Source organism: Microcaecilia unicolor, chromosome 7 (assembly GCF_901765095.1).
Source record: "Microcaecilia unicolor chromosome 7, aMicUni1.1, whole genome shotgun sequence".
Classification (NCBI taxonomy): domain Eukaryota; kingdom Metazoa; phylum Chordata; class Amphibia; order Gymnophiona; family Siphonopidae; genus Microcaecilia; species Microcaecilia unicolor.
The window spans coordinates 252517052-252532229 of NC_044037.1; the positions used below are offsets into that span (position 1 = coordinate 252517052).

The 15178-nt window shown below is 45.7% G+C and overlaps 1 protein-coding gene across 1 annotated transcript in view; it reads right to left on the reverse strand.

Annotated features, from left to right (window-relative positions):
- The window catches only part of RIF1 (replication timing regulatory factor 1), a 270093-nt gene that overhangs the window by 151966 nt on the left and 102949 nt on the right, over positions 1-15178 (reverse strand). Inside the window, 2 exon segments of the mRNA XM_030210901.1 lie at positions 2852-2891; positions 12283-12562. Coding sequence (XP_030066761.1) covers positions 2852-2891; positions 12283-12562 — 320 coding nt within the window.

The window sequence follows — 15178 nt, forward strand, 5'->3', positions numbered from 1 at the left end:
GAGGTGCAGAAATTGGAAGGTGAGTAGGAAGAGACGAGAACAAGGTCGAGACAATGGCCATCACGGTGAGTAGGGGTGGTAGAGCATAGTCGGAGGTTAAAGGAGGATATCAGAGTAAGGAATTTAGAAGCGTAGGCATTGGATGGGTTGTCAACGTGAATGTTAAAATCACCAAGAATGAGGGAAGGAGATGCGGGATCAAGAAAGACGGTGAGCCAAGCGTCGAAGTCAGTAAGGAATGAAGAGAGGGGCTTGTCAGGGGGACGGTAGATGACTGCAACTCTGAGTGGTAATGGATAGAATAGCCGGATGGAGTGAGCTTCGAAGGACGAGAAGCAGTGAGACTGCGGTAGGAGGAGGGGTTGGAAACTACAGGAGGGTGAGAGAAGTAGCCCGACGCCTCCACCGCGGCCACTTATGCTTAGCCATCAAGAAGTTTAGTCTTTTACGGTTTCTGATTTGGACACTGGCAGTACTACATTTTCTTTCAGCCTGTGACATTTTTAGTATCTCATAATGAATTGATAAGCACTATAGCACTTTTGTTCTTTATTAATTCATTTTATTATTAGATTTTTTTTTACCTACATGCATCTTTTACATATTCATTACTTTGCTACTGACGTCAGTTACTGGTGTTATGACTTTTTCTTTTGTTTTCAGGATTTTTTATCTTTAATGTTTAGCCATCAAGATGCTTCATCTTTTATAGTTTTTGATTTGTTTTTATTTTATTTTATTTATTTTACGGCGACCTCAAGTTCTTCAAGATTTTTTCGATTTTTTTTCTTTTCATTTTTATAATAAGTACAACAGAGTTTAATAATTTTTGAGTTTATGAAGCTACAAAGACTGGCGGCACATTTTTTAACCTTTGACACCTGCATCAGAATAAAGGACGCCGACTTCTTCGTTCATTTTTTCCAGCATACTTGATACTTGATGAGTGTGACCATATGCTGTCATTCTTTGGAGCGCGGTAAGTTGCTGCCTTTTCATATACTTTCTTTTAGTTTTTGTTTGTTTTGTATCTATCTTCTTTCAATTTCTTCTTTTTTAGTTTACAGACTCCATCTTGGAGGAAGTCTCTTTGCTGGGTTTTTGCCCTGCTGTTTTGCTTTAGCTTGCATTGCATTCAGTGAGTGACCTACCTCATTAGTTTTTACTTTTACTTATTTGTTTCATGTACCACCTTTTGGTTTGGGTTTTCAAAAAAAGTTTTTATGTACCTTAATCACGCTTGGTGGTAGTAATAATAAGAGTTATGTGAAGACTTTACCTAAGGCACATGTCCAACATATACAACAACTTTTATTTCACTTCATTGTAGTTTGAAAATTGTGGCATCTTTGCTATAAACCTCAGTCATCAGCTGTTTTTAATATTTGTCGTCATAGTAACATACATAGTAACATAGTAGATGACGGCAGAAAAAGACCTGCACGGTCCATCCAGTCTGCCCAAGAAGATAAATTCATATGTGCTACTTTTTTATTTGTACTGTCCTCTTCAGGGCACAGACCGTATAAGTCTGGCCAGTCCTATCCCCCGCCTCCCAACCACCAACCCCGCCTCCCACCACCAGCTCTGGCACAGACCGTAGCTCCGAAATCCAGCAAGCTGAGCAAATGGCAACCAAAAAGGCCATCTTCAAGGACAGATCTCGTAGGTAAGCCATCCACAGAGGCTCTAAGGGAGCTCCTGCTGGAGCCCTCAGAACCAAAGGAAGGTCCCAATGGAGGAGAACCATCTGACTTGGGGGGGGGGGGGGGGGGGGGAGGGCAGACTAAAATGCGTAAGCCCCTTCATTAAAAAAAAAAAACCACATTGGGTAGGGCTTCCAAGGACCTACCCCTCAAGGGACTCTGATAGCAGAAGAGAGCAGCAACCTGAACCTTAATTCAGGACCAGGCCCTGATCAAAGCAGACTTAAAGGAAAGGACTGCAGAAATATCAGCACTCCACGGGGAGAGACACCTTTGACCACACCTTAACTCAACAGGTGTTCCATACCCACACATAAGCTAAGGATGTGGAGGCCTTCATAGCCCTCAAAAAGGTAGCTATGACAGGTGCAGGATTACCCTCTTTACGCCTCAGACATCACCTATCAAGAGCCAAGCCATAAGGGATATGGATTTTCCACGACGACATGATCCTTCCCATCAGGAAAGGAAGAGGGTCCTCCAACAGAAGTTGGACCACATTTGCATACTACAAATGTCACAGCGTATCCTTATCCCTCTTTTCCCCTTCCTTTTTTTAGATTACATTTATATATTAAGTTTTCTATGTACATTATCAGTTGTTCTATCCGTATTTATGTATAGCTATGTTTTTATATATGTGATTTTAATTTGGTTTATTATTTGTTAATTTAGAGCCCCTGACGCAGCCCTTGTGGGCGAAACACAGTCTGTGTTAGGCGATTATTTCATAATAAAGTTTTGAACTGTACTACTGACTGATCTGCTTTGTTTGTTTCCCCATCACCCAATGTGAGTGCAGTATATTCCGCTTGTTCTATGAGAAAATTACCACCAACCGTCTTTTTCTATCTACACTTATTTATATGGACTAATAGCAACTACCCTACTTTGTTCAATGCTGCAAACACTCATGTCTCATACTTCTAAGGTATGGAAAAAGTCTACCTAAAAAGATTTAATGCACACACATTAACACTACTAAATTTCTACAAGAATATCTACAGGTCCCTAAAAACTTAATTTGCACAGTTAGCTATGGAAGCAGTGCGACAGTGAAGAAATTGGTAGGTCTCAAAATAATTTAAGGCATGCATAGCAACATCTAACTACATATTTAATCAAAATTCTTCCATTATACTTACTTTGCTGCCAAGACTGCTATATACTTTATCATCAACAGACCTGAGAACAAAAACACAAGTGATTTACAAAATTGTCATTGAAAACATTTTGTTATATAATTCCTTCCACCCTACTGATCTGATTGGATGTTCAGTGCAGCAAATGATCCATATGATGGAAACTTGTACAAAAAAAAAAAAAAGTGGATAGGAGACCCCACATATACAAGATTCTTCTACCAGTAAGATAAGATCCTGGCAAATTCTAGCCATGGCAGTCATGAACCTACACAAATTGTTAATGAATGCATTTTCTTATATGGACAACAGGCTGGCCAACAGCACATCTTAAGAAGCTGCTCAATGATCAATGCACTTAACCATCTAAGGTGCTGGAGAGGAGTGACTAAGGTTCATTATAAAACTACCCAGAATCACATCTAAACCCATTGTCTTAATTGGAATTCATAAGAACTCTGCTGGACAGCTCAAACAAAGGTCTTTCTCCTACCAAAAAATATTACTACCTTGATTTCAGCTGTTCAGCAGATTGCATTGAGTGATCAGACAGCAGCAGGAGGTGCGCTTATGTGTATGCAGGCAGAACTCTGAATGAAAACAATTTAAAATATCAATATTTATGTGCAGACTAGCACTGCAGCACATGGATATATGGGCTGGTACAATTTGACCAACAGTACATGTAACATCTCCTAATGAAACAAATCCAAAGGACCTTGTGGTCTCAGTGGAAATCACACCACTTAAACTGTGAGATGTAGTTTGGGTTACCAGACCGCTTAGGACTCTGTTCAGCTAGATACATCTATCCAAAGTGGCAAACAACACCTCTTTTCAAGTTGCTCCTACACAAATCATCTTCAAACAGATCCAAAACTGAGCTGTGAATTCATGATTTGAACACAAGGCCTTAGGTCCACTCAGCAGCAATTTAATCAGATAAATTCTACTCAGACTCCTAGATGAAATTGGAATATGTGGTAAAGTCCTTAGCTGGCTCCAGGGCTTTCTAACAGCCGGAACATACCAAGTGAAAACGAACCAAAAGCCATCTGTACCCTGGAAAGCGGACTGCGGAGTCCCTCAAGGGCCCCCCATCTCACCAACACTTTTCACACAATAATAATAAGTGATTTCAATTACCTCGATATTGACTGGGTAAATGTAACATCAGGGCATGCTAGGGAGGTAAAATTCCTTGACGAGATCAAGGACTGCTTTATGGAGCAGATGGTACAGGAGCCAACAACAGGAGGAAAAATTCTAGACCTGGTCCTTAGTGAAGCGCATGATCTGGTGCGGGAGGTAATGGTGATGGGGCCGCTTGATAACATAATATGATCAGATCTGATATTAGCTTTGGAGTAAGTATACAGAGGAAATCCAATACGTTAGCGTTTAACTTTCAAAAAGAAGACTATGATAAAAAGCGAGGTTACTAACCTGTAGCAGGTATTCTCCAAGGACAGCAGGCTGATTTTTCTCACAATTGGGTGACGTCCGACGGCAGCCCCAGGATCGGAAGATCTTCCTAGCAACAAGTTTTGCTAGCCCCAGCGTGTACATGTGCACCACGCATGCGCGACCGTCTCCTGCCCGCAGCAAGAGCGTACTCCTCAGTCAAATAGAAAGCAAAAGACAAGGGAAGACATAACTCCAAAGGGGAGGAGGGCGGTTTTGTGAGAACAATCAGCCTGCTGTCCTCGGAGAATACCTGCTACAGGTTAGCAACCTCGCTTTCTCCGAGGACAAGCAGGCTGCTTGTTCTCACGATTGGGGTATCCCTAGCCCCCAGGCTTACTCAAAACAACAAACATTGGTCAACTGGACCTCGCAACAGCGAGGGCATAACTGAGATTGACCTAAACAACAACAACTGAGAGTGCAGCCTGGAACAGAATAAAACTGGGCCTAGGGGGGTGGAGATGGATTCTAAACCCCAAACAGATTCTGCAGCACCGACTGCCCGAATCGACTGTCGCGTCAGGTATCCTGCTGTAGGCAGTAGTGAGATGTGAATGTGTGAACAGAAGACCACATTGCAGCCTTGCAAATCTCCTCAATAGTGGCTGACTTCAAGTGGGCCACTGATGCCACCATGGCTCGAACACTATGAGCCGTGACATGGCCCTCAAGAATCAGCCCAGCTTGGGCATAAGTGAAGGAAATGCAATCTGCTAGCCAATTTGAGATGGTGCGTTTCCTGACAGCCACTCCCCTTCTATTGGGGTCAAAAGAAACAAACAATTGGGCGGACTGTCTGTGTGGGCTTGTCCGCTCCAGATAGAAGGCCAATGCTCGCTTGCAGTCCAATGTGTGCAACTGACATTCAGCAGGGCGGGAATGAGGACGGGGAAAGAATGTTGGCAAGACAATTGACTGGTTCAGATGGAACTCAGACACCACCTTCGGCAAGAACTTAGGGTAAGTGTGGAGGACTACTCTGTTATGATGAAATGTGGTATAGGGAGCATGAGCTACCAAGGCTTGAAGCTCACTGACTGCAAGCTGAAGTGACTGCCACCAAGAAAATGACCTTCCAGGTCAAGTACTTCAGATGGCAAGAATTCAGTGGCTCAAAAGGAGGTTTCATCAGCTGGGTGAGAACGACATTGAGATCCCATGACACTGTAGGAGGCTTGACAGGGGGCTTTGACAAAAGCAAACCTCTCATGAAGCGAACAACTAAAGGCTGTCCCAAGATAGGCTTACCCTCTACACGATAATGAAAAGCACTAATTGCGCTAAGGTGAACCCTTACAGAGTTGGTCTTGAGACCAGAATCGGACAAGTGCAGAAGGTATTCAAGCAGGGTCTGTGTAGGACAAGAACGAGGATCTAGGGCTCTGCTGTCACACCAGACGGCAAACCTCCTCCACTTGAAAGAATAACACCTCTTCGTGGAATCTTTTCTGGAAGCAAGACTCGGGAGACACCCTCAGAGAGACCCGAGGCAAAGTCTACGCTCTCAACATCCAGGCCGTGAGAGCCAGGGACTGGAGGTTGGGATGCAGAAGCGCTCCCTCATTCTGAGTAATGAGGGATGGAAAACACTCCAATCTCCATGGTTCTTCGGAGGACAGAAGAACAGGGAACCAGATCTGACGCGGCCAGAAGGGAGCGATGAGAATCATGGTTCCACCGTTCCTGCTTGAGTTTCAGTAAAGTCTTCCCAGGATATGCGTACAGGAGGCCCTTCCCCCAATGAAGGATAAAGGCATTTGACGCCAGTCTGCTGTGGGCCTGAAGTCTGGAACAGAACTGAGGGACCTTGTGGTTGACCTGAGTGGCAAAAAGATCTACCAAGGGAGTGCCCTACACTTGAAAGATCTTGCGAACTACTCTCTAGTTGAGAAACCAGTGAGGTTGCATTATCCTGCTCAACCTGTCAGCCAGACTGTTGTTTACGCCTGCCAGGTACGTGGCTTGGAGAAACATGCTGTGCTGGCAAGCCCATTATCCTGCTCAACCTGTCTGCCAGACTGTTTTTTACGCCTGCCAGGTATGTGGCTTGGAGAAACATGCTGTGCTGGCGAGCCCAAAGCCACATCCTGACAGCTTCCTGACACAGGGGGCAAGATCCGGTGCCCCCCTGCTTGTTGATGTAGTACATAGCAACCTGATTGTCTGTCTGAATTTGAATAATTTGATGAGACAGCCGATCTCTGAAAGCCTATAGCCTGTTCCAGACTGCTCGCAACTCCAGGAGATTGATCTGAAAACCTGTTTCATGGAGGGACCAACTCCCTTGAGTGTGAAGCCCATCGACATGAGCTCCCTACCCCAGGAGAAACGCATCTGTCGTCAGCACTTTCTGCGGCTGAGGAATTTGAAAGGTACATCCCAAGGTCAAATTGCAGCGAATTGTCCACCAATGAAGAGAGGTGAGAAAACTCGTGGACAGTTGGATCACGTCCTCTAGATTTCCTGCAGCCTGAAACCACTGGGAAGCTAGGGTCCACTGAGCTGATCGCATGTGAAGATGGGCCATGGGAGTCACATGAACTGTGGAGGCCATGTGGCCGAGCAATCTCAACAGCTGCCGAGCTGTGATCTGCTGAGACGCTTGTACCCAGGAAACAAGGGACAGAAGATTGTCTGTCCTCGTCTCGGGAAGGTAGGCATGAGCAGTCTGGGAGTCTAGCAGAGCTCCTATGAAGTTGAGTCTTTGTACTGGAAGAAGGTGGGACTTTGGATAATTTATCACAAACCCTAGTAGCTGCAGGAGCTGAATAGTCATCTGCATGGACTGTAGAGCTCCTGCCTCCGAGGTGCTCTTTACCAGCCAATCGTCGAGATAAGGGAACACATGCACTCCCAGCCTGCGTAGAGACGCCGCTACAACCGCCAGGCATTTTGTGAACACGCTGGGCGCAGAGGCGAGACCAAATGGTAGCACACAGTACTGAAAATGCCGTGTTCCCAGATGGAATCGAAGATACTGTCTGTGAACTGGCAGTAGCGGGATGCGAGTATAAGCATCCTTTAAGTCCAGAGAGCATAGCCAATCGTTTTTCTGAATCATGGGAAGAAGGGTGCCCAGGGAAAGCATCCTGAACTTTTCTCGGACCAGATATTTGTTCAGGGCCCTTAGGTCTAGGATGGGATGCATCCCCCGTTTTCTTTTCCACAAGGAAGTACCTGGAATAGAATCCCAACCCTTCCTGCCCCGGTGGCATGGGCTCGACTGCACTGGCACTGAGAAGGGCGGAGAGTTCCTCTGCAAGTACCTGCTTGTGCTGGAAGCTAAAGGACTGAGCTCCCGGTGGGCAACTTGGAGGTTTGGAGATCAAATTGAGGGAGTATCCTAGCTATTTGGAGAACCCACCGGTCAGAGGTTACAAGAGGCCACCTTTGGTGAAAAAACTTTAACCTCCCCCCGACTGGCAGATCGTCCGGCACAGACACTTTTATCTTGGCTATGCTCGCCTGGAGCCAGTCAAAAGCCCGTCCCTTACTTCTGCTGGGGAGCTGCAGGGGCCTGAGGAGGCGCACGCTGTTGACAGGAACGAGTGTGCTGGGGTTTAGCTTGAGCAGGCTGGCAAGAAGGTGGATTGTACCTAAGCCTATTAGAAGCATAGGACACATTCCTCCTTCCCCCATAAAAACGTCTACCTGAAGAGGCAGATGCTGAAGGCGTCCGGTGGGAGAGCTTGTCGAATGCGGTTGTCCCGCTGGTGGAGCTGTTCTACCACCTGCTCGACGCGCTCACCAAAAATGTTATCCCCCCGGCAAGGAGCATCCGCAATCCGCTGCTGGACTTTATTCTCCAGGTCAGAGGCACGCAGCCATGAGAGTCTGCGCATCACTATACCCTGAGCAGCGGCCCTGGACGCAACATGAAAAGTGTCGTAAACACCCCTGGACAGGAATTTTCGACACGCCTTCAGCTGCCTGACCACCTCCTGAAAAAGGCTTGGCCTGTTGCGACGGGAGTTTATCAACCAAGTCCGTCAGCTGCCTCACATTGTTCTGCAAGTGAATGCTCGTGTAGAGCTGATATGACTGGATCTTGGGCACGAGCATAGCAGAATGGTAGGCCTTCCTCTCAAAAGAGTCCAGAGTCCTAGACTCCCGCCCTGGGGGCGCCGAGGCATAATCCCTAGTACTCTTGACTTTTTTTGAGGGCCACATCCACAACTTCAGAGTCATGAGGCAACTGGGTCTTCATTAACTCTGGGTCCCCGTGGATCCGATACTGGGACTCAATCTTCTTGGGGATGGTGGGATTACTTGGGGTTTCGCCCAGTTCGCCATCAATGTCTGTTTCAGGACATTATGAAGAGGAACAGTAGACGACTCCTTAGGTGGCGAAGGATAGTCCAGGACCTCGAACATCTCGGCCCTGGGCTCATCCTCAGTAGCCACTGGGAAGGGAATGGCCGTAGACATTTCCCGGACAAATGAAGAGAAAGACAGATTCTCAGGGGGAGAAAGCTTTCTCTCTGGGGAAGGAGTGGGGTCAGAAGGGAGACCACAAGACTCCTCGTCAGAGAAATATCTTGGGTCTTCCTCTGCCTCCCACGAGGCCTCACCTTCGGTATCGGACACAAGTTCACGAACTTCAGTCCGAAGCCGAGCCCGTCTCGACGCAGAGGAACTAGGCCCTCGATGGTGGTGTCGAGAAGAAGACTCCTGCGCTGGTGAAGCTCCCTCCAGCGACGTTGACGGGGAGTCAACTTGGGTAGCAGCGGACGTCGAAGCCGGTGAACACAGCAGCCTTTCCAGGATACCTGGAAGGATGGCCTCGAGGCGCTCGTCCAGAGTGGCTGTCGAGCAAGGCTGTGGGGCCGGTACCGGCGACAGTGTCAGAACCTGCCTGGAGCGAGGAGGCGGTACCGGGCTGTCCGGAGCAGAGCGCATCGACACCTCTCGTATAGAGGGCGAGCGATCCTCTCGGCGTAGACGCTTCTCGGGTGCCAACTCCCTCGGCGTCCCAGAGCTCTCGGTACCGTGACGGGCAGGTGACCAATGACGATGCTTCTTCGCCTTCGCGCGAAGAACACCAGCGGTACCTCCCGGTACCGAAGAGGAAGACGTGGAATCCAAACATCTCCTCGGGGCCGGGGCCGAAGGTGGTTGGTCCCGGGGGGCCTGCAAAGCAGGAGCCCTTGAGGCAGGTGGAGACCCACTCAACGGCTCACAGCTACCAGCGTGGGATCTCTGGACAGCCATCACCTGCACTCCTGACGTCGATGCACCCTCCGATGCCAACATCGATACCGGCGATTACCTCGGTACCGTAGGCTCCGTAGACGTCGAAGGACCGGATCTGGCTCCAAACAGCAAGTCCCACTGAGCCAATCTCGCCGCTGAAGACACAACGTGTCTTCTTGAGCTGAAGACACAACGTGCAGGCGTTGGGACGATGACCCGCTCCCAAATACTGAAGACATGAAACTTGTCTGTCAGTCAGCGAGATGGTCCGGTTTGCACCGCGTGCACTTCTTGAAGCTGCTGGTAGGCTTCGAGGACATGGGCGGAAAAATCGCGCCGGCGAGGTCAAAGTCCGCGATGATGCCAAAAAGCACCAAAAAAAGGGAGAAAACCCATACGGGCGGCCAAAATGGCCGCTACCGAAAGAGAAAGGAAACAGAGGAAAAAAACTACAGGAAGCTAACTTTTTTTTTTTTTTTTTTTACACAAAGACGAGCAAACTCGTTCGAGAACACCGACAAGCGGCGAAAAACGCAGTGGGGGCCCAACCGTAAAACAGCCGATCCAAGCTGCGAAAAAAAGAGAGACCGAGGAGCACGCTCGCACTGCGGGCGGGAAGACGGTCGCGCATGTGCGGTGCGCATGTACACGCAGGGGCTAGCAAACTTGTTGCTAGGTTCCAATCCTGGGGCTGCCGTCAGACGTCACCCAATCTTGAGAACAAGCAGCCTGCTTGTCCTCGGAGAAAAAAAAGATTGCGTTGGAGTGTGACCGAGGGGTAAAAGGGGCAATCAGGGCTAGACAAAGTCATAGCGGAGAGATTAAATGAATTCTTTGCTTCGGTCTTCACCAAGGAAGATTTGGGAGAGATACTGGTGCCAGAAATGGTATTCAAAGCTGACGAGTCGGAGAAACTTAATGAAATCTCTATACACCTGGAGGATGTAATGGGGCAATTTGACAAACTGAAGAGTAGCAAATCTCGTGGACTGATAGAATTGAAAAATGACCTTGCAGAACTATTGTTAGTAATATGTAATTTATCTTTAAAATCGAGTGTGGTACCGGAAGATTGGAGGGTGGCCAATGTAACGCCAATTTTTTAAAAAAGGTTCCAGAGGAGATACGGGAAATTATAGACCGGTGAGCCTAATGTTGGTGCCGGGCAAAATGGTAGAGACTATTATTAAGAACAAAACTACAGAGCATATTCAAAAGCATGGATTAATGAGACAAAGCAACATGCATTTAGTGAAAGGAAATCTTGCCTCACCAATGTATTACATTTCTTTGAAGAGGTGAACAAACATGTGGATAAAGGTGAGCCGGTTGATATTGTGTATCTGGATTTTCAGAAGGCATTTGACAAAGTACCTCATGAAAGACTTCAGAGGAAATTGGAGAGTCATGGGGTAAGAGGTAGTGTCCTATTGTGGATTAAAAACTGGTTGAAAGATAGAAAACAGAGATTACGATTGAATGGTCAGTATTCTCAATGGAGAAGGGTAGATAGTGGAGTTCCTTGGGGGTCTGTGCTGGGGCCGCTGCTTAACATATTTATAAATGATCTAGAGATGGGAGTACCAGAGTTCAGCTGCTGTAAACCCTTGTGCCCAAAATTGGGTGCAGATCCTGATGCCAAACATTATCCTATAAACAGCGCCCAACTTTGAGCACCATTTATAGAAAAGCAATTGGCACACATTTTTTTTATGCACCTAAGTTTGAGCGCCATTTACAGAATCGAGTCCCTGTGTACAGCGCTGCGTACATCTAGCAGCGCTATAGAAACAAGAAGTAGTTGAAATAGTAATAGTACTAACAGTTCCTCATATATGGGCTGATAGACTAAAGTGCAGGAGGCTTTGAACACAGTTTAACAGCTTCTGTACACAATATTCTGTGTTACTGTGACTGCCCACTGCTAAAAGGTGTTTAAGATGCAAAGTAGCATACAGTGGACTCAAAGGCTGAGTGCAGGGATTCCTAACACTGGGGCTTTAACACCAGGTCCAAGGAGGTGGAGTAAACAGCTTGCTCTTCTGTGACTGGATTAAATGGGTATTTTATATCTGTTTCTTCTTTCTATGAGCATTAAGGACTTTCAAGTTCTTCTTAATCTGTTTACTTGCATAGGGGTGGGGGGAAACCGACAGGGATAAGCTGGGGGGAGGTGTCGCTGCTATGAAAGGTAGACCGCTGGACTACATAGTTATATAAAGAACAGCATTCTAGCAGATCTGCATTAAGTAGGGACATGCAACTCCAAATGCCAGTATTTTCAAAATACCAGCAACATTTATGTGCAAAGTAGCACTCTAGCAAACGGGCCAGTACAATTTATTTGTGCACAAAATAGCTGCTGGTGGTGCAGACCTGTGTGTGTATGCTTCCAGTATGTTCACCCAATGTTTTTTGTGTGCAACTTATTTGAATACTATTCAGTTACTGCATTGAGGTGAATTATTTTTTTTCTTGATATATATATGGTAGGAAACCGTGTGCTGAGTTTTAGCAAACTGTTCTAATGCAAGGTTTACTACAAAGGCCCCATAATTGGGAAAAAATACTCCAAGACAGACATCTTAATTCTCTCCATAAGCCTATTAGGCAAAAAGGCGCTCTTTGATAGAAAAATGAAGGTTACTATTCACTACCTCATGCTCAGATTGTCAGTATAAATGGGAATACATCTAATACTCCTACTTTGCATTAACATTTAAATGTAAAGAGATGTAAAACACTTATGAAATTAAAACAGTTACAATACTTACTTTGAGTTTCTTTCATAAAATACTGTGAGCGGTGGTACTAAGATGGCAAATAATGCTCTGATAGCTGATGTCAAAGAAATATGGCTGACAATGCTGGACAGAATGCCAATAATAGAGCTGCCAACATGAACTAGGGCAGAGGTAGGAGATTCTGACTGAGTCACTTTGGAACTCAGTGCATGAAAAGAGTTTACTAATTTCACTAAAAGTTTCAATAATGAAGTCAGATTTCCAAGGGGTTCCCGTTTCCTCTTAGACCAATCCGTAGGAGTATGTGGTGCTAAGGCAAAAATAAACACATTAAATATATTTCTTGATTCTAATTAACTGTATTTTGGCATGTAAGCTTAACCTCAATTAAATTTTTGTTTCTAAGGTCATACATCAAAATCATACAAATTTCCAGGGAAAACATATGAAAGACATTTTTGCTTCTCAGAGCTGTAATCACGTTTATCACAGATGCCCGTGTATAGAAGGATATTGCTATATTACTAGCATTTGAGAATATAAAATATTTCAACTTATTTCGCCATTACCATGAAATATCTTAAGGGTGTTGGTCAATTTTTTTAATGCATAAGTTTATATTGAAAAAGTATAAAACTGGGGCACTGTACAGTACCAAACATTAATCCAAATTTCTTCAAAGACATGCTCTGCAAGTCAAGCAGAGCCTTAGTTTCCTCATGGTGTTTCAAGGTCATAACCTAACTGTAAAACAGGCAGTGATAAACGTCTGTTCAATCTGGCCTGAGGCTTTTCAAATAGGCTCCTCACAGGCCCTTAACTTGCAGGATACTTCATGGAACAGAATCAACCATTGCCTCAATAATGCAGGATCTAGAAATATTTCTAGAGCAGAAACAAAACTTTAAAATAAGATTGTCAACTTCTTGGTCTGCAACATTATTACCAACTTAATTACTACAGATGTACAGGACCTCAGTATTGTATGATCATCAATAAAAACATTTCAGAGGGAATATCATGACATGAAAGGAGAAATTAGGTTTTACCTGATAATTTGCTTTCTATTAGTCCTTCCCACTATTCCAGAACCTATGGGATAGCTGTGGAGAGAGAAAACTGAAAACTGAGCTGAGACATCTCTCTCTCTCGGCATCCAGTCCAGCTCCTCAGTATTTACATAGACAAGCAGTAAGGAGAACTCAGAACACACACATTAACCAACTTACTAATTTAACACTAGCAGGACATGTGTGGACCTCTCATCTCTGGACAACTCGTACAGAACAAGAGATGTACAGGGAGCATGCAAGGTGACAGTAATTATCTGACCCATTACTTTGCACCAACATCTTAAACCTCGGGCAGGAATCTGGAATAGTGGGAAGGACTAACGGAAAGAAAATTAATCCGGTAAGGCCTAACTTCTCCTTCCACTATGTACTTCCCCAATACTCCACAACCAGTGGGATGTTCAAAAGCAAATTGTGGATTAGGTCCTGGCGCCACCGCCCTGAGGACCGAAAGTCCCATAAATGGCTTCTGAGGACGCCGCAATGTCCACCCAATAGTGCTTGGTAAAGGTATGCAGAATCGACCATGTCGCCGCCTTGAAAATATCTGCCGGACAGTAAGGTTGTCTGCACCCAGGATGTTGCTGTATGCCTCGTAGAATGAGCCCGTAAGATCTGAGGAGCCTGCTTTCCCACAAGCAAATATGCAGACATGACAAGACTTTCAGTCATCTAGCAATTGGAACCCATGAGGTCAAGCCTCTGCTTAACAAAAAGCACAGTCTGTCCAATTTGTGAAACTCATTTGTGACTTCCAAATATCTAATGAGGACTCTACACTTCAAGGAAGAAAACTGAGCCTTCTCATCATCTCTGTGAAAGGACGGAAGCTCCACAGATTGATGGTGATGAAATGCCGATACCACTTTTGGGGAAAAAATGGAAGAAACCATGAACAGGGAGACTCCCACCTCCGAAAAGCAGAGAAAGGGATCCATAAAAGAGAGGCCTGAAGTTCTGAAACCCTATGGGCCAACGCAACAGCTACCAATAACGCTGTCTTTAGCATAAGATCTTTCAAGGCGGCCTTCTGGGATGGCTCAAAAGGCAGCTTCTGAAGAACCAGATTGACTAAATTAAGGTTCCACTCTGGACACTGCATACAAAAGAGAGGCCCACAAGCGGCCCGCTCTCAGCAAGAATCAAATGATATACGGGTGAGCAAAAAGAGACATATTTTGTAGTCGGGCCCCTGAAGGAGGACAATGCTACAATCCAAACTTTTAGAGAATCCAGTGCCAATCCTTTCTGAAAGCCTGCCTGGAGAAATGCTAGGATGTACGTGATCAAAGCAGAGAAGAAAGTCCGCACTCAGAACATAAGCCCTCGGACGTCCTCCACACACTCAAATACGCCCATGGATGTAGAATGTTTCCAAACCTGAAGCAAGATAGCAATGATCGAATCATTTCATTTCAACTAAGTCATTTTAATGGCCAAAGCTATAAAACCAAAAGGGCACTGATCCTCCATGAGCAATGGACCCTACTTTATTAGGCTGTTTATCTATGGAAGACAGAATCCCCGCCCCACTGCCTAAGCAGCCAATCCGGGACTACGAGAATAATTTGGCCTCAGTGCAATGTGATCCGTTTTAACATGTGCCCTATCATGCACCAAGGAGGGAAGACACAGTAGATGTGTCTCCAGCCAAGGCTGCAGTAGGCCATCGATCCCGATTCTTTTCAATAGCTGAAAAACTTTAGCATTCCTTTTCACCATCGAATCCAGAAACAGAAAACCCCATTGATCCACTATCAGCTGAAAACCATGGCTGGGTAGCTCCCATTCTCCCAGGTCCAAGGAGTGCCTGCTGAGAAAGTCCGCCTCCACATTAAAGGGCCCAGCAATGT